Source organism: Somniosus microcephalus, chromosome 19 (assembly GCF_052327205.1).
Source record: "Somniosus microcephalus isolate GS21.2 chromosome 19, FLI_Smic_1.0, whole genome shotgun sequence".
NCBI lineage: Eukaryota > Metazoa > Chordata > Chondrichthyes > Squaliformes > Somniosidae > Somniosus > Somniosus microcephalus.
The window spans coordinates 60,550,920-60,576,194 of NC_141005.1; the positions used below are offsets into that span (position 1 = coordinate 60,550,920).

Genomic DNA, 25,275 nt, shown 5'->3' on the forward strand with positions numbered 1-25,275 from the left:
TTTGCACACCATGGCTGAGGTTAAGAACTCATCAACTGGGGGAAGTGTGGTCAGAAGACTGGGTTCATGACCATGGGGAGGACTCACCACAGCACCATGGCACTGTGCCACTGCCCATGATATAGAATCTCTTGTGGGGCCCACCAAAGATACCTCTGTGACTTTGGAGGCGTCGGTTGTGGTTTCCAACCTGTCCAATGTAGAACACTCACACAGATTGCAATGGAAGAGCGATTGCTGCGTCACAGTCACCTGGACAGCACCAGTCACTAGGAAAGTTCAGTTCTTCTAAAGGTCAATTGACTTCTCATCATGAAAATGAAGAAAATGCAATTCAGGTATTTTGGGGATAATTAACAGACCATGAAGAGATATTCTGGAATGGTCCTGTTCTTGCACAAACTATATATGAGACCCATCCCGGAACTCGACAGCATTGGACTCCCAATGCTCCTCAGTTCTCCTCTGTCATTCAATTTAAACTTGTCCAGGCTTTGCTCCCTTTGTAACTTTTCATAGCTTTGCAGAAATTGGGAGCAGGGAGTGATTTGAGATCAAACATCTAATGGAAAATATCCTGAAGGAGCTGGTATGAACCCGTTACATCTTCTCCAGTTTATTAACTGAATTTTAATATTGTGTATGTATAATTTGTGTTGTTATTATTGGTGTCTATTTTGTGATTTGTAGACTATATTTTTATTGAGCAGAATTAATTTTAACTTCAAACAAGGCAATCTAGTGATAAAACCATGGGGTAATTTTGCCAGGCTGTGCTGCCCATGGGGAGCCTCGCCCAGAGGCAGCGCATGTGGGAAACCGAGGCGCGCGCTTTCTGGGATTTCTCGGCAGCACAGACTCACACAATGACCACTTAAGTATCCACAAGAAGACAAGAGAAGCAGATGGAAGAAAGCTGATTAACAGTGGAAACCCATTCACTCTCTGCAGAGCACACTGGTGCAGATGGTCTTCAGTGCCCATTGGGCGGTGGGCATAGACCTTCGAACACTGGCAGCCATTTGTCTTTAGAGTGAGCTTGGGACCATTTAACTGCGGAACTCTGCCGGGACTCTTCCTTTGTACAATGCGTAAACAGAATTCCAATTAACATCCTTCCATTTTGCTTTGTCCGTTTTCTTATATATTTTTCTTTAACTCACGAGAGCTAATGACTTGGAACTGGTTCAGTAGCATAACTGTCCCCACAGTGCTTGGGAGCTTAATTTAAACTGTCTATCAGACAGTGTAATTCAACAGAGAGAGAGAGACTGTAAGAGAATGGCTAACTGTAAGTAGGACATTTCATTCTCCTGATTGCGAGGCTCTTTCTGCCTTTGTTTTTAATTCATTTTCTTTGGTGGCTTTTTTTCTGCTCATCAGGATGAGAGATGCCGGTGATGGGAATGCAGCAGTATTGCACTAGGTTATTCACAGGTCAGGTATAGCATGGGTTCCATGCTGGGAAATAGCCTCTCTACTCACTCATTAATAATATCAGGTCAGGTACAGCACAGGCTAGCGAGCAAGTAAAACTCCCATCACTCTCTTCCTAACAATAGTCTGTTATTACTTTAAACAGGTCAATGTCTGGCGGACAAAGGAATCTCACACAAGTGTGGTAACTTTCCTACATTATCGCAAGAAGTAATTCCAGGGAAAATGCACGTTAACGCCAACTTCACAACAGTACTTTACCATACTAGAGTGAATTATTTAGCATTCTGCGACAGAAGTCACTGCAGCCAACAACTAGAGAGAAGCAGAGGGCCAGTAAAGAGACAGAACAGAAGCACCGAGCTTGTAGAATAGAGAGAGAAGCAAAGTGTGAATGGAGAGAGAGAAGCACAGAGTGTGTGAATGGAGAGAGAGAAGCACAGAGTGTGTGAATGGAGAGAGAGAAGCACAGAGTGTGTGAATAGAGAGAGAGAGAAGCAGAGTGTGTGAATAGAGAGAGAGAAGCACAGAGTGTGTGAATAGAGAGAGAGAAGCACAGAGTGTGTGAATAGAGAGAGAGAAGCACAGAGTCTGTGAATAGAGAGAGAAGCAGAGTGTGTGAATAGAGAGAGAGAAGCACAGAGTGTGTGAATAGAGAGAGAGAAGCACAGAGTGTGTGAAGAGAGAGAGAGAAGCACAGAGTGTGTGAATAGAGAGAGAGAAGCACAGAGTGTGTGAATAGAGAGAGAGAAGCACAGAGTGTGTGAATAGAGAGAGAGAAGCACAGAGTGTGTGAATAGAGAGAGAGAAGCATAGAGTGTGTGAATAGAGAGAGAGAAGCACAGAGTGTGTGAATAGAGAGAGAGAAGCATAGAGTGTGTGAATAGAGAGTGTGTAAAATAAGGAGAGATACACGGGGACAGTAAATAGAGCAAGGCATAGAACCAGCAGATAGGGAAAAGTAGAGGGCCAGTAAATACAGAAAAGTACAGCATTAGTAAAGGGGTGGTGAAAAGCACAAATCCGGGCCAGTGAATTGAGAAACACACAGAGCCAGGAAAGAAAGTACAGAAAGCAGTAAAAAGACAGAGGAACGTGCAGTCAATAAAGAGACAAAAGAAAGTACAGTAAAGAAACAGGAAAGTGGAATCATTACTGATTCTACATTCCTCTGTTACTTTAAAGAGACAGGAAAAGGGACAGAGGATAGTAGCAATAATGCTTTAAGTTTTAATGAGCATAAGATGATCAGTACGCAAGTGATAATAAGCAGAGCTGTTGAGTAATTGGGCAACCCATAATGAAATCAGCAAAAGATGATGGTAATTGGAGTCTTGGCCAATAAAGGTGTCTAACAAACAGCAATCATTTGTACAGTAAGTGATGCTACCATGGTGGGGCTTTTACACACACACGCGCTTATACATTTGGGCATGTAAATACAGACACGCTTACATACACAGACACAGACACACAAAGAAGGAGAGAAACATATAGACTTATACACATCCCCGGCACACAAATGTACATAGATCCATGTTCGCATAGACACACATACAAAGACAACACACCAATCTTAAATAACTATTTTTGTATAAAGTATCATAGTCACATAAATTTATATACTTTCAAGAGACTCCAATCATGTTACCATCACATAAACACACATCTCTCCTCTTTCTCATCTTCATGTTGCCCCGCAGTGACATTATTCATTGACAACCTTTATCCACTCCTTTGCTACATCTAAACTCAACTTCTCCAATGTCCTCCGTGTCAACCTTCACCCTCTGTAAACTCGAAATTGTCCAAAACTGCACCACCTGCATCCTGTCCCACACTGCTCCCTGCTCGTCTCTCACTTGCCTCCTCACTGACCTACATCAGGACCATCCCCAATGGATTGAATTTAAAATCCTCCTCCTTCTTTTCAAATTCCTCCATGGCCTTGCCCTAACCTGACCTCTGCAACCTCAGCCAGCCTTATATCTCCTCCCGTGCCCTCCGATCCTCACACTCTGGCCTCCTGTGTATCCCCCCTCCCTCTGCTCCACTGTTGAAAGCCCCACTTTCAGCTGTCCTGACCCTACGCCCTGGAACTCCCTCCCCAAACCTTTCCACCTCCCTCCCCACCTTCAAAACCCTTCTCAAAATACTTCTCCCTAAAAGGCTCTGCGTCCATTCCTTCTCCCCTCTGTGAAGCACCTTGGAACATTTTTCTCTGGTAACGGGGCTATATAAATGCAAGTTACTGTTATTATTGAGTGCCGTGGTCATCAGACAAGGTGGAGCTGACAGGAATGATGGGAGTTGAACTGTAGATGGAGAAGGTCACAAGCTAGTATTGCAACTGACTTTATTTCACCTGTTATATTGGAGAGCCAGGTCCTGAAGCAGTAGTTCAGGGTCTGTCCCTGTGTGTTCTCGATCTTTCACTCAGAAGTGGACCATTGAGCCACAGAGAGGAGTGGAGGATGGAGTTACTTGAACGTAGAGGGGCCTTTTCTTATACCTGACTTTTGTTTTTGCTCGTACAGTCTAGAAATCACTGTTGATGACTTAGACTGACGAATGCTAAACGCATTGGTATGACATTCCTCTGATAGTTATATGAACACAATTATTAACCCACTCACGCTAAAATAGCAGAGAACAGAATATCATGCCAAGAGGTTAAGCATTCGGCGGCTAATATCAACAGCAGCAACTTGTATTTATATAGCGCCTTTAACATAGTAAAACGTCCCAAGGTGCTTCACAGGAGTGTTGTAAGACAAAAAAATTTGACACCGAGCCACAAAAGCAGAAATTAGGGAAGGTGGTCAAAGAGGTAGGTTTTAAGGAGCGTCTTAAAGGAGGAGAGAGAGTTAGAGAGGCATATTGGGCATAACAGTAATCTCAAGGCTTATATGTTCTTAACATTGGACCCCAGTCCCGGGTGCTCTAGAAACGCCGTTCACTCGACACAACCATCCTCACAGCACATCACCTTCCCACGGCCAATTGGAAAGCGAACAGACTCTCTACCTGATTGGATGATTCTTGACAGTGAGTCAAACAGCCTTTTTCCCCATCTCCAATAATTTTATAACTAATAAATGAAAGTGTTTAAAAAGAATGTTTTAAAAATTTTTTAAAGTCTCTAATAATTTTTCTCCAGGATCGCTGGAAGCAGCGTCCAGGAGATTAATCTTTAATTCCCGCAGACTCTAGGACAATCCTTGGAGGGTTAGCAACCCTACTGTAGGCTCGTTTCTAAGGTAACCGGATTGAATCTAAAACAAGTGCGCATACTCTGCTGTGTATAAGTTCATGTTTGTGACTATCTCCCTCAGTGCCGGGAGCGTTCCTGAAAGCCTTGTTACAGGACAATGGTAAAGAACCACGTTCGCAGACCGGAGCAAGCTGCTCGACACACTGGGGGCCATTTTAATTGGCTGTCCCTGACTCCAATTGTAAGGTTTGTACCGGGCACTGGGGCAGTGCAGCCATCTGTGGTTCAAAAACTTCCCACTTAGGTGTAGGGTTGCCAACCCTCAAGGATCGTCCTGGCGTCTCCAGGAATTAGAGATTAATCTCCTGGTCACAGCTGCAAGCAACCGGTTAGAAAAATCATAGGGACATTAAACAAAATTGAACACTTTCATTTATTAGTCGTCACAATATTGGAGATGGGGAAAAAGACTGCTTGACTGGCTGGGGCGGGTGGAGGTGTGACGTCATGTGATGAATCCTTGACATACGCCCAACCAGTGTTGACGACCCTACTTAGGAGATTACAGGGATAGGGAGGGGCGAGGCCATGGAGGGATTTGAACACAAAGATGAGAATTTTAATATCGAGGCGTTGCCAGACCAAGAGCCAATGTAGGTCAGCGAGCACAGGGGTGAGGAGTGAATGGGATGTGGGGTGAGTTAGGACAGGGACAGCAGAGTTTTGGATGAGTTTAAGTTTACGGAGGGTGCGAGGTGGGAGGCCGACCAAGAGAGCATTGGAATAGTACAAAATACACAATGGGGTCACATCACAAAATTCACCCTCATTATCCTCTCTCAAACTCTTGTTCCTCCCGAGCAGCTGTCTGCATTCCTCCATCAATGCTATTAGAATCACCATTAAATCTTGTCTTTCTGATAGGAAGTGTAGCTAACTGAGCCCCAGTTCCTATGTGGAACCTCTGCTTTATGTTATGAGTTTCTTGTCGTGACCTGTATGCCTGTGGACTGTACTGTTTGTATGTATGTCTGTGTATCTGTGCATGTATGTCTGTGTGTACAATCGTGTTTGTGTACTGTTGGGGAGTTAAAGTGATTTTCTTACATCAGGTGGAAGTAAAAGATCCCATGGCACTATTTGAAGAAGAGCAGGAGGGAGTTCTCCTGGTGCCCTGGCCAATATTTATCCCTCAACCAACATCACTAAAACAGATGATCTGGTTATTTATTTCATTGCTGTTTGTGGGAGTTTGCTGTGTGCAAATTGGCTGCCGCGTTTCCTACATTACAACAGTGACTAAACTTAAAAAGTTGTAAAGCATTTTGGGACGTCTTGAGGTTGTGAAAAGCGCTACATAAATGCAAGTCTATCTTTTTTAAGTATTTTGAATCTTCCATTGTGTGAACATAAAAATCACACTCGCCCCAAAATAAGTGAGCCCAGACTGCTGAGACCATAGAACTGAGAAACGGATGAGAAATGTTTGTTGCTAGTAAATGGACAGAAGTGAATCGCAGGAGAAAATAATTAAAATCACTGGGATCTAATTCAATCCTGACTATTAAGATATTAACTTAAGGATGTAAAAGAGCTGAATGTTAAAGCATTTGGTTGCACTGTGACCTTGTAAAACCTCAGCTAGTTTCCTTACTATTCTATTTTGTTGGCCAATTCCAGAGAAGTATTAAATTGCACAGTATATTTATCTAATCTTTAATCCGTCTGCTCTTGTTATCCAAAACAAGTTAGCTGCTCAGGTGGTTTACATTTTTGAGGATTCGTTTATTTTCAACCGCCCACTGTTCACTGGTCAGTTGATAGTTACTTATGAAAGTTGAGTAAGACTTTGGATCTGACAAATTATCCTCAGTCACCTTTCAGTCTAATCCTCTTTCAAAGGAATTATTAATTGAAAATGGTCAACCTGTTGGCTATCACTCAGCCCCTGTCGCTGAGGGCAGTAAGGTGAATAAGCAGGCAGTCGCTATTGGTGACACTGCCTCACCCTCCTACCCATGCCTTGATTATTAACCTGCACTGCCCAGTGCATCATCCCTGACAATGTGCACAAGTGAGGACAATTAGTGATTATATTTGAGAGAACTTAATGTTCTGTAACATATTGATTTCACAAAGACTATTTCGTGGAAAAAGAAAGCACCTTCCATGGTTTCCAGGTTTGGAGCATTCCGTACTTATGTAAGCTGATATTTTATCCAGATTTGTGACCATAACATGTAATGTTATTGATTCCTTCTGATTAAACTGGGATTGTACTTAATATCTTGGAAACTGGACCTGTGTTGCAATTGGAATCAGCCATATCATAGAATCATAGAATAATACAGCACAGAAGAAGGCCATTCAGCCCATCGTGCCTGTGCCGGCTCTCTGAAAGAGCCACCAATTAGTCCCACTCCCCCGCTCTTTCCACAAAGCCCTGCATTTTTTCCTTTTGTCCTACACCAATACACTTCTCATGTATAAGTCCATTCATGAAAAATGAGAGCATGGAAGATCAATTCCATTGATTTGCTTTTTGCACAGACCATGTACAATTTGTACATAGATCTTTTGAAACTTTTTTTTTTATTTATTCATTCACGGGATGTGGGCGCGCTGACAAGGCCAGTATTTATTGCCCATCCCTAATTGCCCTTGAGAAGGTGGTGGTGATCCACCTTCTTGAACCGCTGCAGTCCTTGTGGTGAAGGTGCTCCCACAGTAGCAGTTTGGTAGTGGTTTGCTGGGCCATTTCAGAGGGCAGTTAAGAGTCAACCACATTGCTGTGGGTCTGGAGTCACATATAGGCCAGACCGGGTAAGGACGGCAGGTTTCCTTCCCTAAAGAACATTAGTGAACCAGATGGGTTTTTACAACAATCCAGTAGTTTCACGGTCACCATTACTGATACCAGCTTTTCAATTCCAGATTTATTTAATTAACTGAGTCTAAATTTCACAGCTGCCGTGGTGGGATTTGAACTCACGTCTCCGGATCATTAGTCCAGGCCTCTGGATTACTAGTCCAGTGACATAACCACTTACTTATTCTCCTGCGGAAGGTGAATATCTGCAGAGAAATACATTCTAATAGAGACAACTCCGCAATCTCTTATCTGAAGGTAACAGAGTAAAATGGCAGAGTATCAACCTAACATTATCCAGTCTTGCTGCATTCCACAAGCAACATTCCTGTGGATAGAAGAGAACGGAAGTCACATTGCTCCATGGAGGGAGCACCAGCTTGGCCTTTACTCTCCTATGGAAGTTGGTGTGTTTCATCTCTGGCACCTGAGCTCCAATCCACCCAGAACAGAGAGATGACGGAACCAGGAGGCCACCGGCAAGCAGGCAAAGAAGGAAATCGAGGGCAGAGAAGAGGGGAAACTGAAGGCGGGGGAACGATTCACAGAGGGGAAACCAGAGTTGGAAGGAACTTTGATTCCACCAGTAACTAATAGTAACTCACTGAAATTGAACCAAAAACTAATAGTAAGACTGGTGACACTCAGATTCCCCTCATTATTAACAGGAATACAATAACTCCCTGAAAGTCTATATGTAACTGGTTGTAATAGATGTAATGCCCCGATATTTTACCTAAACCAATAGCAACCCTATAACCGGCTGATATTCGCCCTGTAACTACAGCCAGAATCCCTTTATATTGTACAAGATGCGGTCACGCTTCTCAGTCAATGCCACTTTTAACAGGCCCCATCTCTCCCCTACCTCTGTGGACCCCGCTCCATCGCTCATCTCCCCCAATGCTCCCGGCTGCTTCTCCTCAGTCGGTTTCATTTCCGGTCACCCTGAAGCAGCCAGTGACATCACAGAGCTGGCAGCAGTACCCAAGAGCTTCCTGTCCCAGCCCTACGGGCGGAGGAGCAGAACCATTGGAGCAATTATAACACCCAAACACGGGCGGGTTGGGGTCAGATGGGATGTTAAAATGTTAAAAATCTGAATCCCAACCCCAATGCACCTCCAACCCGCCCACCCCGTTTTAACGGTGTGGCGGGGAGCGGGGGGGGTGGCGGGCGGCAGTTGGTGGCAGGAGACCAACCTGCTCCCAGGAGGCGGATTAGCAATTTAAATATTAGAATGAGGCTGAGAGCCTCACATTTAACCACCATTTAAAATTTAACCCTGGCTGGCTAGGTTTCCTGAGCCTCGAGATTCCTGGTGGCTAAAGGGAAGTGAGGACTGCTGAATCCAGGAGGTAAGTGCCTTTCCACTTATCTGCTGGATCCAGCTTACCTGCTTCACCCAACCTCCGCAATCGGGCACCCCCCAGATCCTTCTGATCTCCCCCCTGCTCTTCCCTCCGATCTCCCTTGTGGCCTCTGGACTCCGATCACCCCGGACTCCGATCTCCCCCAGCTCAGGACTCCCAATCTTTTTCCCCCATGGCCTCCCCATCTCTCCAGTTCAGGACTCCCAATCTTCTTCCCCCCCACCCCCCCTCAGCCTTCCCAATCTCTCCCGGTGCAGGAGTCACAATCTTCTCCCCCGCCCCCCCCCCCCAACTCCAGCCTCCCCGATCACTCCCTCCCTCCTCTCCGCTCCCCAGCTGTAGCCTGGTGCCGAAGGCCTACCCGCTCGACAGCCAGCCGGCCTCTTAATCTGGCTGGCTGTGGCCGGGAAATGGAGACAAAACATTTTAATCAGATGCTGCCGGTAAAATCGGCAGGGCCTGAGGGAGACTAGTTTGTCTGGGTTGCTCGACCTCAATCCAGCTCCCCCCGATCCCGCTCCCACCCCACCTCTGAGTTAGTATCCAGCCCATTATGTTTGAGAGCGTTAAGTGCCTTTGGATCAATGCGCAGGTGCACTTTATCATTCCCATTTATCACCACTGAAGAGAACCAGGGGCATTGACTGATGCAAAACTTTTCATAGCTTGTTAATATGCTTCTTGGTGAGTTATTCAACAATAACACACAGTTTCTGGGTGGTATCTGTGTGGGTGAGGCTTTACAGTTAATTTGAAGATGCAGGGTGCTTTCTAATTTTGTGGAAGTCCTTGTATTTGGCCTGTAATCTTGTTTTAATCATCTGGTGATTCACTGTCACAAGCTGGTAAATTTGAAGTGACTTTGACACCTAGAACAGGTCTACACCCACTTGACACTACATGAAAAGGGGTCGCTGCACTTTGTGTGGTGCCCAGTGTTCTGGCACTGATTGTCTATATTCCCTGCTGATGTAATCTCTGTTTTGTTGAACATGAGCAGTGAACTGTTAAGGGACCTGTAGCTCTCTGCCAATTGGATCATCAGACGGTGGTGTTCCTTCTGAGATAAAACATTAACTGTAGCACAACACAGAGTTCAACAATTTCAGATCATAACCTCAGCTCCTATCATATATATATAGATATATACTAGCTGGGGGGCCCGGCGTTGCCAAGGCTTTTTTGTAAAACGGCAGTTTACAGGGCCGCGCGGTTTACGGCCAGCCGCTGCCATTCCCCCGCTCTGTGTCTCGGGCCGAGCGGTTGTCAGGCCCGGCCCGAGTGACCACAACTCACCTCCCGCAGTTGCCCCGCTCGCTGTTGAGTAAAAGCAGTGAAAAAAATGGCGGGTACATTTCGGGAGGCTGCAGGATTAGGTCCCGCCCACACACAGAATGAAACACCCCCGTGATGCACCGATTGGTCAACCATCAGGTCACTGAACTGTAGGATTGGTCAACCATCACGTCACTCAACGCTAATGAGCGGTAGGATTGGTCTACCGCTAATAAGTGGATTTTTGAACGTTTTTTGTATACTGTCCGAACAATTTTTGTCTGACCAAAAAGTAAATATGCCTATGAGACTCCCCTAATCATAAGCTTTCTTTTGATATAACATATGTGTAGGTACGCTCTATAACTTTTGAGTGTATAGCAGACAGACAGACAGACATACAGACACAGACATACAGACGGACGGATCCTTTTATATATATAGATAGATATTTTTTCCCCTTTTTTAATCCACACTTTTGTCTGGGCTTTTTTCTTCCCTCCCACGTGGCAGCTGTCCTTCATTCTGCCAGCGCAATTCACACTTCATCCTTTGTTCCTTGAATATCTCTTAATGTCTCTTAATCTCTCCTGCTTTCTATCCTATCACTGACCTTCCCTTTTGTTCTTTCATCCCCTCCCCCTTTTCCCAGCCCCCACTTGCTTTAAAATGTATCCCTCTTCCTGCTTTTTTTCCAGTTCTGACGAAGGGTCTTCGACCTGAAACGTTAGCTCTGTTTCTCTCTCCACGGATGCTGTCTGGCCTGCTGAATTTTTCCAGTGTTTTCTGTTGTTATTTCAGATTTCCAGCATCCGCAGTATTTTGCTATCGTATTAACTGTAGCACCACAGTCGAGCTGAAGTCCAACGTATTGTTTCTGAATACGCTGCATACAGTTTACTGGTATAATGTGGGTGTCGCTGGCAAGGTTGGCATTTATTGCCCATTTCCTAGTTGTCTTGATATGACTGAGTGGCTTGCTCGGCCACTTCAGAGGGCAGTTAAGAGCCAACCACGTGGGTCTGAAGTCACCTATAGGCCAGACCGGGTAAGGACGGCAGGTTTTCTTCCCTAAAGGGCATTAGTGAATCAGTTGGGTCTTTATGACAATCCGACAGCTTCATGAACACTTTTACTGATACCAGGTTTTTATTTACAAAAACTGAATTAAAATTCTCAAACTGCTTTGGTGGGATTTGAACTCATGCTCTCTGGATTATTAACTCCAGGCCACTGGATTACTAATCCACTACACTAGCGTACCCGAATACTGATGTAACAACTTCAGGCAAGAGAATGTAGTGCAAAAGCAAAATACTGCGGATGCTGGAAATCTGAAATAAAAGCAGAAAATGCTGGAAATACTCAGCAAGTCAGGCAGCATCTGTGGAGAGAGAAACAGAGTTAACGTTTCTCTCTCCACAGATGCTGCCTGACCTGCTGAGTATTTCCAAGAGAATGTAGTGTCTGTCCGAGCCCCCAGCAGCTTCAGTTTACAGTATGTAGCTGCTCTCTGCTTCTCACCTGTGTTTTTGTCTTCAGACATTTGGCTAAGAAATGGTTCTGTTCACAACATGTACTTCTGACCCTACACAGGACAAGTTTCTTTCTGTTTGACGTAATTTCATTCACAGTATCTGCAATCAGTTCAACGGCTTTTGGAAACTTAGGCATCACATGTGACACCATTGTTCAAGAAAGGGTGTAAGGACAATCCTAGTAACTACAGGCCAGTCAGTTTAACATCAGTGGTGGGTAAAGTGTTAGAAACAATAATCAAGGGGAAAAAAGGGAGAGCTACAGTGATAGGGGATTCTATTATAAGGGGAATAGATAGGCGTTTCTGCGGCCGCAAACGAAACTCCAGGATGGTATGTTGCCTCCCTGGTGCAAGGGTCAAGGATGTCTCAGAGCGGCTGCAGGGCATTCTGGAGGGGGAGGGTGAACAGTCAGTTGTCGTGGTGCATATAGGTACCAACGATATAGGTAAAAAATGGGATCAGGTCCTAAAAGCTGAATATAGGGAGTTAGGAGGTAAATTTAAAAAATAGGACCTCAAAGGTAGTAATCTCAGGATTGCTACCAGTGCCATGTGCTAGTCAGAGTAGAAATAGAAGGATATTTCAGATGAATACGTGGCTAGAGGAATGGTGCAAGGGGGAGGGATTCAAATTCCTGGGACATTGGAACCGGTTCTGGGGGAGGTGAGACCAATACAATCTGGACGGTTTGCACCTGGGCAGGACCGGGACCGATGTCCTAGGCGGAGTGTTTGCTAGTGCTGTTGGGGAGGGTTTAAACTAACATGGCAGGCAGTTGGGAACCTGTGCAGGGAGACAGAGGAAAGGGAAGCAAGGATAGAAGCAAAAGACAGGAAGGAGAAAAGCAAAAGAGGCAGTCAGAGAAATCAAGGGTGTAAATCAAATATGGCCACAGTAAATAATAATTCTAAAAGGTCTAAGAGTGTTAAAAAAAAGCCTGAAGGCTTTGTGTCTTAATGCGAGGAGCATTCGTAATAAGGTGGATGAATTAGCTGTGCAAATAGATGTAAAGGGATATGATATAGTTGGGATTACGGAGACATGGCTCCAGGGTGACCAAGGCTGGGAGTTCAACATCCAGGGGTATTCAATATTCAGGAAGGACAGGCAAAAAGGAAAAGGAGGTGGGGTAGCATTGCTGGTTAAAGAGGAGATTAACACAATAGTAAGGAAGGATATTAGCTCTGATGATGTGGAATCTGTATGGGTAGAGCTGAGAAATACCAAGGGGCAGAAAACGTTAGTGGGAGTTGTATACAGAACCCCAAACAGTAATGCTGAGGTTGGGGATGGCATTAAAAGGGAAATTAGAGACGTGTGCAATAAGGGCACAGCAGTTATCATGGGTGACTTTAATCTACATATAGATTGGGCTAATCAAATTAGTAACAATTCTGTGGAGGAGGAATTCCTGGATCAATATGTTGAGGAACCAACTAGAGATCAGGCCATCTTAGACTGGGTATTATGTAATGAGAAAGGATTAATTAGCAATCTTGTTGTGCGAGGCCTCTTTGGGAGGAGCGATCATAATATGATAGAATTCTTCATTAAGATGGAGAGTGAAGTATTTGACTCAGAGACTAGGGTCCTGAATTTAAATAAAGGAAACTATGATGGTATGAGGCGCGAGTTGGCTAGGATGGCAGCACGGTGGCATAGTGGTTAGCACTGTTGCCTCACAGCGCCAGGGACCCGGTTTCGAATCCGGCCTCGGGCGACTGTCTGTGTGGAGTTTGCACATTCTCCCCGTGTTTGCGTGGGTTTTCTCCGGGTGCTCCGGATAAATTGACCCTTAGTGTTAGGGGGATTAAATGGGGATATGTGTTAGGTGTAGGGGTTACGGGGATTGGGTGGGATATGTGTCGGTGCAGGCTCGATGGGCCGAAATGGCCTCTATCTGCACTGTGGGGTTTCTGTGATTCTGTGTGATGGATTCGGGAACATTACTTAAAGGGTTGATGGTGGATAGGCAATGGCAAACATTTAAAGATCACATGGATGAACTACAGAATTTGTTCATCCCTGTTTGACATAAAAATAAAACAAAAAAGGTGACTCAACCGTGGCTAACAAGGGAAATTAGGGATAGCATAAGATCCAAGGAGAGGACATATAAATTGGCCAGAAAAAGCAGCAAACCTGAGGATTGGGAGCAGTTTAGGATTCAGCAAAGGAGGACAAAGGGATTAATTAAGAGGGGGAAAATAGAGTATGAGAGTAAGCTTGCAGGGAACATAAAAACTGACTGTAAAACCTTCTAAAGATATGTGAAGAGAAAAAGATTGGTGAAGTCAAGCATAGATCCCTTGCAGTCAGAATCAGGGGAATTTATAATGGGGACCAAAGAAATGGCAGACCAATTAAATACATACTTTGGTTCTGTCTTCACAAAGGAGGACGCAAATAACCTCCCAGAGATGTCGGGGAACATAGGGTCTAATGAGAGGGAGGAACTGAATGAAATCAGTATTTGTAGGAAAATGGTGTTAGGGAAATTGATGGGATTGAAGGCCGATAAATCCCCAGAGCCTGATAATCTACATCCTAGGGTACTTAAGGAAGTGGCCCTAGAAATAGTAGATGCATTGCTGGTCATCTTCCAAAATTCTATAGACTCTGGAACAGTTCCCATGGATTGGAGGGTAGCTAATGTAACCCCACTATTTAAAAAAGGTGGTAGAGAGAAAATGGGGAATTATAAGCCTGACACCGGTAGTGGGGAAAATGCTCGAGTCCATTATAAAAGATGTAATAGCAGAGCACTTGGAAAACAGTGACAGGATTGGACAAAGCCAACATGGATTTACAAAAGGTAAATCATGCTTGACTAATCTACTGGAATTTTTTGAGGATGTAACTGGTAGAATAGATAAGGGAGAACCAGTGGATGTGGTGTATTTGGACTTTCAGAAGGCTTTCGATAAGGTCCCGCATGAGAGATTAGCGTGCAAAGTTAAAGCACATGGGATTGGGGGTAAGGTACTGACTTAGATAGAGAACTGGTTGGCAGACAGGAAGCAATGAGTTGGAATAAACGAGTCTTTTTCCGAGTGGCTGGCAGCGACTAGTGGGGTACCGCAGGGATTGGTGCTAGGACCCCAGTTATTCACAATATATATTAATGATCTAGACGAGGGAACTAGATGTAATATCTCCAAGTTTGCAGACGACACAAAGCTGGGTGGGCGTGTGTGCTGTGAGGAGGATGCCGAGAAACTCCAGTATGATTTGGACAGGTTGGGTGATTGGGCAGGTGCATGGTGTTAAGTCTGTGTGTCCCAGTTATGCTTATTATAAATCACTGGACACAGACCACAAGAATAACTTTTAACAGGTCTTTACTATTCGGAGGTCAGGGCTCAACTGCCCAGCAAATCCCTACACAACACTTATATACCGGTGTGGTCACCACCGGTATTACAGTATACAGCAGCCAAGAGAAAGTAGTACATCTCTTAAGGTAGTTCTCTTAAGGTGGAACAGGTTACATACACCACAATCCTCCCTTTTTAGCTTAACAGTTATATCCCCATTTAACATAACATAATAACATATAGATATATATATACAACTTCATGCAAAACAGTTCAAAGATTCAGTCTCTGAGGAGGCCTCCTGATTCGAGTTGGATAATGCCTTTCAGGGGTCTCTGATTCTTGTTGCTGGGGTGACTCATCTAGTTGATCTCTTATGGATTGGACATCATCCTCAGGTACATTCACTTCTGAGGTAGATGCTTCAGGTTCACTAACTTCTTACATGGTTGTCTCTGCCGTAACCCTGGGTTCGACCCTTGTTCTCGATTCTACCAGTTGGTCAGCATGACGCCGTATTACATTTTCACCAATATCTACCGTGTACATCAGGGGTCCTTGTCTGGCCCGAATTGTTCCAGATTGCCATTTCTCGTTTTTATAATCCCGGGCTAACACTGGTTGTCCTATTTCGAAACTCCGAGTGGTCTTGTTATTTATATGCTGGAACTGTTTGTTTTCAACTTCCCTCCGCACATTTGGTTTTAACAAGTCCAACCTGGACCGCAACCTCCTGTTATAGAACATCATGGCAGGACTTTGGTTTGTCACTGCATGAGTGGCGTTTCGATATGCCAGTAGGAATTTGTCCACCTTGTGTTGTAGTGGAATCTGATCTTCGCTCATGGCCTTTATTGCTTTTTTGAACGTTTGTACAAACCTCTCGGCCAACCCGTTTGTAGCCGGATGGTATGGGGCAGAGGTATAATGTTTCACCCCATTCTTCTTCATGAATTTCTGGAATTCTTCTGACACAAACTGCGGTCCGTTGTCTGAACATATTTGTTCTGGCAATCCATTTCTCGCAAATATCGTTCTTAGCACCGCGATCGTCTTTTCCGAGGTAGTGGTAGTCATCTTAATCACTTCTGGCCATTTAGAATGTGCGTCCACCGCAATTAAAAACATGGAGTCCATGAATGGACCAGCAAAGTCAATATGTACACGTTGCCATGGGGTTGAAGGCCATTCCCATGGATGCAGCGGTGCAATCGGAGGTGCATTTTGCACTTTTTGGCACCCTGAGCAGCTTTTCGTCAGATCCTCTATCTGTTGGTCGATACCTGGCCACCACACCTAAGCCCTAGCAAAGCTTTTCATCTTGACTCCCCCCCAGATGACCTTAATGCAGTTCCTTTAGAACTCTCTCTCTTAAGTTAGGAGGAATAATCACCCTTGTTCCATACATCAATGTTCCTTGACAGACGGACAGCTGTTCTCGTCTTGCTGAGAATGCCGGTAACAGTGGATCACCATGTGCTGGCCATCCCTTCACTGCCACTTCGTAGACCCGGGACAGTGTCGGGTCGTTCCTGGTTTCTCTTTCAATACTTGCATTGGTGACTGGTAAACATTCGATGATGGTCGAGTGAAATAACTCAACAGGGTCAACCGTCGGTGCCTCCTCCTCTGTAGGTAGTGGCAGGCGCGACAGCCCATCAGCATTACCATGCTGCTTTGTACCTTTGAATTCGATCTGATATTGATGTGCCCCTAGGAAAAGGGACCATCTCTGGAGTCTCTGTGCTGTCATCACCGAAACACCCTTCTTAGGGTTAAAAATGGATACCAACGGCTGGTGGTCTGTCAGAAGCGTAAACTTTTGGCCCTGCAGGTAATGATTAAACTTCTTTACTCCCCACACAAGGCTGAGAGCCTCCCTATCTATCTGAGCATAGTTGCGCTCAGCGGAGGTCAATGATCTGGATGCGAATGCAACTGGCCTCTCCAGGCCATTTGGCAACTTGTGTGAGAGTACTGCCCCAATACCATATGGAGAAGCATCACAAGCCAAACGAATAGGCAGCGTTGGGTTGAAGTGAGCCAACACTTCCTCTGAGGTGATCAATGCCTTGCTTTTGCGAAAGGCCCTCTTACAGTCCTTGCTCCACTTCCATGGTACTCCCTTCTGCAAAAGAGTGTTCAGCGGGTGCAGCACCGTGGATAAATTTGGCAGAAACTTATGGTAATAGTTAATCAACCCTAGGAACGACCTCAACTGGGATACATTATCCGGAGCGGGAGCCTTCACAACAGCTTCGATCTTGTCAGGAGACTTATGAAGCCCCTCCTGGTCAATGACATGACCACAGTACGAGATCCGCTTCTGAAAGAACTCACACTTCTGGCGATTAACTCGAAGTCCATATTCTTTCAATCTGGTGAGCAGCAGTTCCAAATTTGCAAGGTGTTCTTCGCCATCATCTCCTGTAATCAGAATATCGTCCAGGTAACATTGTGTGCCTGGAATTCCCTGTAATACCTGCTCCATGGCCCTCTGCCAAATTGCTGGAGCCGATGCCACTCCAAAAACCAGTCTATTATACCGGTACAAGCCTCTATGCGTGTTGATCGTGAGATACTGGCGTGACTCTTCCTCAACTTCCATCTGTAAGTACGCCTGCGCCAGGTCTATCTTGGTAAAGTGTTTCCCGCCAGACAACGAAGCGAAGATATCCTCAATCCGCGGAAGCGGATACTGCACCGTGTGAAGCACCGGATTAACAGTGATCTTGAAATCTCCACAGATGCGAACCTTCCCCGGTTCCCCCGGCTTGTTGCTCGATGAACGCTTCATGACGGGAACAATGGGCGTGGCCCACTCACTCCAGTCTACCTTAGACAGTACTCCTGAACGTTCTAGCCCTTCTAGCTCAGCTTCCACAGCAGGTCGTATCGCATAAGGTACCGGTCTGGCTTTGAAAAATTTCGGGTTTGCATGTTCTTCAACCTTGATGTTTGCCGTAATTCCTCTCAGTGTTCCCAGTCCCTGTTGGAACACCTCTTTAGCATCGTCCAATATTCTGGACAATCGTTTAGGTTTGACATCTTTTTTACCAGAATCTACCGTTAGTGCTTTTAAGGAATGCCAGTCCATATTTATTTTCCTAATCCACTCCCGTCCCAGTAGTGGTGGACCTCCCTCAGGTAGCACATATAAGTCCATTAACCTCGGCTTTCTTTGCCCTTGTGGACCACCTTTACCTCTATCTTCCCGATGGGGTATACTCTTTGCCCCGTGTACGTTTTCAATACAATCTCCGTATCCCGTAGGGGAATATATGGGAATAACCTTTTGTAATCTTGCTTATTCATGACCGTCAATGCCGATCCAGTGTCCAATTCCATCTTCACTTGGACTCCTGCTATCTGAAGTGTGACCCAGATTGTTTGGAGGTCTGCTTCATTACCAACATTGTGTACTCTTAAGACTACCCAGTTCATTACTGCTGGAGTCTGAATTTGACTTCTGTTCGTTCGAACTGTTCTCTGTCACCTTGTGTACCTTTCTGTACTTTTCCTGCGGTGACTTTTTGTTGCTGGTCTTCTTTCCTGACCGGCATACTTTAGCTATGTGACCAAGCCTGCCACATTTTCTGCATTCCTGATTTTTGAACCAGCACTGGTTCTGATCGTGCGTTGTCTTTCCACAACGATAACATTTTACTGTACCCAAGACCATTTGATTGGTGCTGAGTTCCGGTGACCGTAGCTGCATTTCCGCCGTGCCTCTTGCTGCGGCTTCGTGCGATGCTGCAATAGTGACAGCTTTATCAAGCGTAAGATCATTCTCCTCAAGCAGTCGCTTTTGTGTTCCTTCTTTTAACAATCCACACACAAATTTATCTCTCAGCGCATCTGCTAGTCCTGTTCCAAACTGACAGTACTTTGATAGCTTATGCAGTTCAATTAAAAATTCAGCGTTGCTTTCGTCTTTCAGCTGCGTTCTTCTGTAAAATTTAAATCGTTCTGCTATCATCAGCGGCGTGGGGTTTAAATGATTTTTCAGGACAGTAACAATATTCGTGGAAGTCTGATCCGCCGGTTTATCTGGTGATAGAAGGTGCTTCAACAGCCCGTATGTCTTCGCACCCATTGAGCTTAATAAGGTTAGTGCTTTCTCATCATCTGGTACCTTATTTGCTTTACAATAAACTTCCATGCGTTCTACATACGTGGTCCAATCTTCGATATCGCTATCAAAGGTATTAATGTTCCCATGTTTAGGCATCCTTGCAAGTTTTTAAATTTTTCTTTTTCTCAAAATGGCAGCTTCCCGCGCTTGTCTTCTTCCCCCGCCTACTAAAATGGCGGCTTCCCGCGCTTGGCGGTCTTTCCCGCACTCGTCTTCTTCCCCCGCCGACTACAATGGCGGATTCCCACGTTTGCCTTCTTCCCCCGCTGGCTGCAATGGCGATTGCCGTGCTGCTGCCGTTCCGCCTCCCCAGCGGTTCTCAATTCCCCGACGCTGCTTTGCCTCGCAGCCCCGCTCGCAGCCCGGTCCTTTACACCGGCTGCGTTTGAGTTCTCCGCGGCTCTCGTGCCTTAAGCTGCCCCAGTCGCTGCGCCTCTCGGCCTCGATTGCAGCCCGGCCCTTTTTACCGGCCGTAGTCGAGTTCTCCGCCCTTATTCCTCCGTTTTCCCTCCCCTACTCCACAGCCAACGCGGCTGACTTTCTACTCGTGTCGCTGATCGGCTTACCCACCACCATGGTAGAAGGGATGATCACTGCCTGTCGCTGATGGAGGGCTTCGTGGTCAGAATTTTTCTTTTTAACCCGGGTTCTCGATGCCTCCCGTGCGATGGTGCTCAGCAGGGTGATGAGGGCGGATGCCTCTTCTCGACGCCCGTTCTGAGGACGAAGCTGCCTTGGATGTAAAACTGCCGCAGGGTAAGATCGGACTCGTCGCCACTGTTGAGTCTGTGTGTCTCAGTTATACTTATGATCAATCACTGGACACAGACAACAAGAATAACTTTGAACAGATCTTTACTATTCGGAGGTCAGGGCTGAACTGCCCAGCAAATCCCTACACAACACTTATATACCGGTGTGTTCACCACCGGTATTACAGTATACAGCAGCCAAGAGAAAGTAGTACATCTCTTAAGGTAGTTCTCTTAAGGTGGAACAGGTTACATACACCACATTCACCACTCTCTGGGTGAAGAAATTCCTCATCATTTCTCTCCTAAATGGCTTACCCCTTATCCTTTGACTGTGACTACTGGTTCTGGACTCCCCGACCATCGGGAACATCCTTCCTGCATCTAGTTTGTCCATTCCTACCAGAATTTTATAAGTTTCAATGAGATCCCCTCTCATTCTTCTAAACTCCAGCGAGTATAAGCCCAATCGACTCAATCACTCCTCATACGTCATTCCTGCCATCTCAGGTATCAGCCTGGTGAATCTTCGCTGAACTCCCTCCATGGCAAGAACTTCCTTCCTGAGATAAGGCGACCAAAACTGCACACAATACTCAAGATGTGGTCTCACCAAGGCCCTGTACAACTGCAGCAAGACATCCTTGTTCCTGTACTCAAACCCTCTCGCTACGAAGGCCAACATACCATTTGCCTTCTTAACCGCCTGCTGCACCTGCATGCTTACCTTCAGCGACTGGTGCACAAGGACATCCAGGTCTCGTTGCACTTCCCCTTCTCCCAATCTATTGCCATTCAGATAATAATCTACCTTCCTGTTTTTGACACCAAAGTGGATAACCTCGCATTTATCCACGTTATATTGCATCTGCCATGCATCTGCCCAATCACCCAACCTGTCCAAATCATCCTGGAGTTTCTCAGCATCCTCCTCACAGCACACATGCCCACCCAGCTTTGTGTCATCTGCAAACTTGGAGATATTACATTTAGTTCCCTTGTCTAGATCATTAATATATATCGTGAATAGCTGGGGTCCAAGGACAGATCCCTGCGGTACCCCACTAGTCACTGCCTGCCACTCGGGAAAAAGACCCGTTTATTCCAACTCTTTGATTTCTGTCTGCCAACCAGTTCTCTATCCAAGTCAATACCTTGCCCCCAATCCCATGTGCCTTAACTTTACACGCTAATCTCTTCTGCGGGACCTTATCGAAAGCCTTTTGAAAGTCCAAATACACCACATCCACTGGTTCTCCCTTATCTATTTTACCAGTTACATCCTCAAAAAATTCCAGTAGATTAGTCAAGCACGATTTACCTTTTGTAAATCCATGTTGACTTTGTCCGATCCTGTCACTGTCACTGTTTTCCAAGTGCTCTGCTATTACATCTTTTATAATGGACTCTCGCATTTTCCCCACTACCGATGTCAGGCTTACCGGTCTGTAATTCCCCGTTTTCTCTCTACCACCTTTTTTGAATAGTGGGGTAACATTAGCTACCCTCCAATCCATGGGTACTGTTCCAGATTCCATCGAATGTTGGAAGATGACCGGCAATGCATCTACTATTTCTAGGGCCACTTCCTTAAGTACCCTAGGATGTAGATTATCAGGCCCTGGGGATTTATCGGCCTTCAATTCCGTCAATTTCCCTAACACCATTTCCCTACAAATACTGATTTCTTTCAGTTCCTCCCTTTCATCAGACCCTATGTTCCCCGACATCTCTGGGAGGTTATTTGTGTCCTCCTTTGTGAAGACAGAACCAAAATATGTATTTAATTGGTCTGCCATTTCTTTGTTCCCCATTATAAATTCCCCTGATTCTGACTGCAAGGGACCTACGCTTGACTTCACCAATCTTTTTCTCTTCACATATCTATAAAAGCTTTAACAGTCAGTTTTTATGTTCCCTGCAAGCTTACTCTCATATTCTATTTTCTCCTTCTTAATTAATCCCTTTGTCTTCCTTTGTTAAATCCTAAACTGCTCCCAATCCTCAGGTTTACTGCCTTTTCTGGCCAATTTATATGTCCTCTCCTTGGATCTTATGTTATCCCTAATTTCCCTTGTTAGCCACGGTTGAGTCACCTTTTTTGTTTTATTTTTATGCCAAACTGGGATGAACAAATTCTGTAGTTCATCCATGCGGTCTTTGAATGTTTGCCATTGCCTATCCACCGTCAACCCTTTGAGTGACATTCCCCAATCAATCCTACCCAACTCGCACCTCATATCATCGTAGTTTTCTTTATTTAAATTCAGGACCACAGTCTCTGAGTCAACTGCTTCACTCTCCATCTTAATGAAGAATTCTATCATATTATGATCGCTCCGACCCAAGGGGCCTCGTACAACAAGATTGCTAATTAATGCTTTCTCATTACATAATACCCAGTCTAAGATGGCCTGATCTCTAGTTGGTTCCTCGATATATTGGTCCAGGAAACTATCCCGTAAACACTCCAGGAATTCCTCTTCCACAGTATTGTTACTAATTTGGTTAGCCCAATCTATATGTAGATTAAAGTCACCCGTGATGACTGCTGTACCCTTATTGCAAGCTTCTCTAATTTCCCTTTTAATGCCATCCCCAACCTCCGCATTACTGTTTGGAGGTCTATATACCACTCCCACTAACGTTTTCTGCCCCTTGGTATTTCTCAGTTCTACCCATACAGATTCCACATCATCGGAGCTAATATCCTTCCTTACAATTGTGTTAATCCCCTCTTTAACCAGTAATGCTACCCCAGCTCCCTTTCCTTTTTGCCTATCTTTTCTGAATGTTGAATTCCCAGCCTTGGCCACCCTGGAGCCATGTTTCCGTAATCCCAATCAAATCATATTCGTTTACCTCTATTTGCGTAGCTAATTCATCCGCCTTATTATGAATGCTCCTTGCATTAAGACACAAAGCCTTCAGGCTTGTTTTTTTAGTGCTCTTAGAAGTATTAGAATTATTATTTACTGTGGCCATGTTTGATTTAAACTGTTGATTTCTCTGACTGCCACTTTTGTTTTTCTCCTTCCTAACTTTTGCTTTTATCCTCTGTCTCCCTTTCCTCTGTCTCCCTGCTCAGGTTCCCAACCCCCTGCCATTTTAGTTTAAACCCTCCCCCCGAGCACTAGCAAACACTCCCCCTAGGACATCGGTCCCGGCCCGGCCCAGGTGCAAACCGTCCAGTTTGTACTGGTCCCACCTCCCCCAGAACCGGTTCCAATGTTCCAGGAATTTGAATCCCTCCCCCTTACTGTCTTACTGCAGTTGTGCAGGGCCTTAGTGAGACCACACCTTGAGTAATGTGTGCAGTTTTGGTCGCCTTATCTGAGGAAGGATGTTCTTGCCATGGAGGGAGTGCAACGAAGATTCACCAGACTGATACCTGGGATGGCAGGAATGACGCATGAAGGGGGATTGGGTCGATTAGACTTTTATTCGCTAGTGTTTAGAAGAATGAGAGGGGATCTCATTGAAACTTATAAAATTCTAACAGGACTAGACAGACTAGATGCAGGAAGGATGTTCCCGATGGCGGGGGAGTCCAGAACCAGAGGTCACAGTCTAAGGATAGGGGTAAGCCTTTTAGGACAGAGATGAGGAGGAATTTCTTCACCCAGAAAGTGGTGAACCTGTGGAATTCTCTAACACAGATGGCAGTTGAGGCCAATTCATTAAATATATTCAAGAAGGAGTTAGATATATTTCTTAAGGCTAAAGGGATCAAGGGATACGGGGAGAAGGCAGGGACAGGGTACTGAATTTGGATGATCAGCCATGATCTCTTTAAATGGCGGAACAGGCTCGAGGGGCCGAATGGCCTACTCCTGCTCCTATCTTCTATGTTTATATGTTGAAAAATTAACGGGTACTTAGAGAGGTTTAAGCTAATTAAGGAGAGTCAACATGGATTTGTAAAAGGCAGATGGTGTTTGACTAATTGAATTTTTTGATGAAGTAAGAGGGAGGATTGATGAAAGGAATGCCAAGGATGTTGTCTATATGGATTTTAGGAAAGCGTTTGACAAAGTACCACATAGAAGGCTGGTTAACAAATTTGTGGCTCATGGAATAGGTGGGTCAGTAGCAACTTGAATAAGGAATTGGCTTAAGGATAGAAAACAGCGAGTTGTGGTAAATGGCTGTTTTTCAGACTGGAGGATGGTAGACAGTTGAGTTCCCCAAGGGTGAGTGCTGGGGCCACTGCTTTTTGTGATATATCTAAATGATGTGGATATTGGAATACAGAGTAGAATTTCTAAATTTTCTGATGACACCAAACTTGGGGGTGTGGCAAACAGTGAGGATGATACCAATCGACTGCAACAGGACATAGAAAGGCTAGCAGAATGGGCAGACAAGTGGCAGATGGAATTTAATACAGAAAAGTGTGCAGTGATGCATTTTGGCAGAAGGAACAGGGAGAGGCAATATACACTTAATGGCACAGTTTTAAAGAGTGTGCATGGACAGAGGGACCTGGGAGTTAATGTGTATAGGTCCCTGAAGTTTGCGGGACATATTCAGAGAGTGGTTAGCAAAGCATGTGGGATCTTGGGCTTCATAAATAGAGGAATTGAGTACAAAAGTAGAGAAGTTATGCTGAACCTTTATAAAGCGCTGGAGTATTGCCTTCAGTTCTGGTCACCACACTTTAGGAAGGATGTGAAGGCCCTTGAGAAGGTGCAGAGGAGATGTACCAGAATAGTTCTGGGGATGTGGGATCTTAGCTATAAGGACAGGTTGGAGAAGCTGGATTTGTTTTCATTAGAGCAAAGGAGGTTGAGGGGTGATTTGATAGAGGTGTACAAGATTATGATGGGTTTGGATAGGCTAGACGGGGAAAGGCTGTTCCCACTAGTTGATGGTACAAGGACTAGGGGACACAGATTTAAGGTTTTGGGCAAGAGATACAGGAGGGACGTGAGGAAAAATTTCTTTACGCAGCGAGTGGTGAGGACCTGGAACTTGCTGCCGACAGAAGTGGTGGAAGTGGAGACACTCAATGTTTTCAAGGGGCGATTGGACAGGCACTTGAGGGAAATAAACTTGTAGGGTTATGGGGATAGAGCGGGGGAATGGGACTGACTGGATTGCTCTACAGAGAGCCAGCACGGACTCGATGGGCTGAATGGCTGCTTCTGTGCCGTTATGACGACTCTATGACTTCCCTTTCTCCTTCATATTTTCTTGTTGCCGTATTTCCTCCTAGGGACTTACTTCTTTTGTTGGCTTTCCTGTCCAATTTACGAGATTCACATATGTCGGTCAAAGCTTTCAGTATTACTTTTGTTTCTTGTAACAATCTCGTTTTAGTGCCATAATGTCAATAACTGTTGAGTCTCTGATAGGCTTT

At 45.1% G+C, this 25,275-nt stretch overlaps 1 protein-coding gene across 1 annotated transcript in view; it reads left to right on the top strand.

Moving 5' to 3' along the window:
* The first annotated feature begins 426 nt into the window (after positions 1-426).
* LOC147104512 (solute carrier family 2, facilitated glucose transporter member 11-like) overlaps positions 427-25,275 on the top strand; it is a 100,671-nt gene continuing 75,822 nt past the window's right edge. Inside the window, exons 1-2 of the mRNA XM_085962187.1 lie at positions 427-589; positions 1,583-1,621. Coding sequence (XP_085818313.1) covers positions 566-589; positions 1,583-1,621 — 63 coding nt within the window. The 5' untranslated portion in view covers positions 427-565. The remainder of the gene's footprint in view (positions 590-1,582; positions 1,622-25,275) is intronic.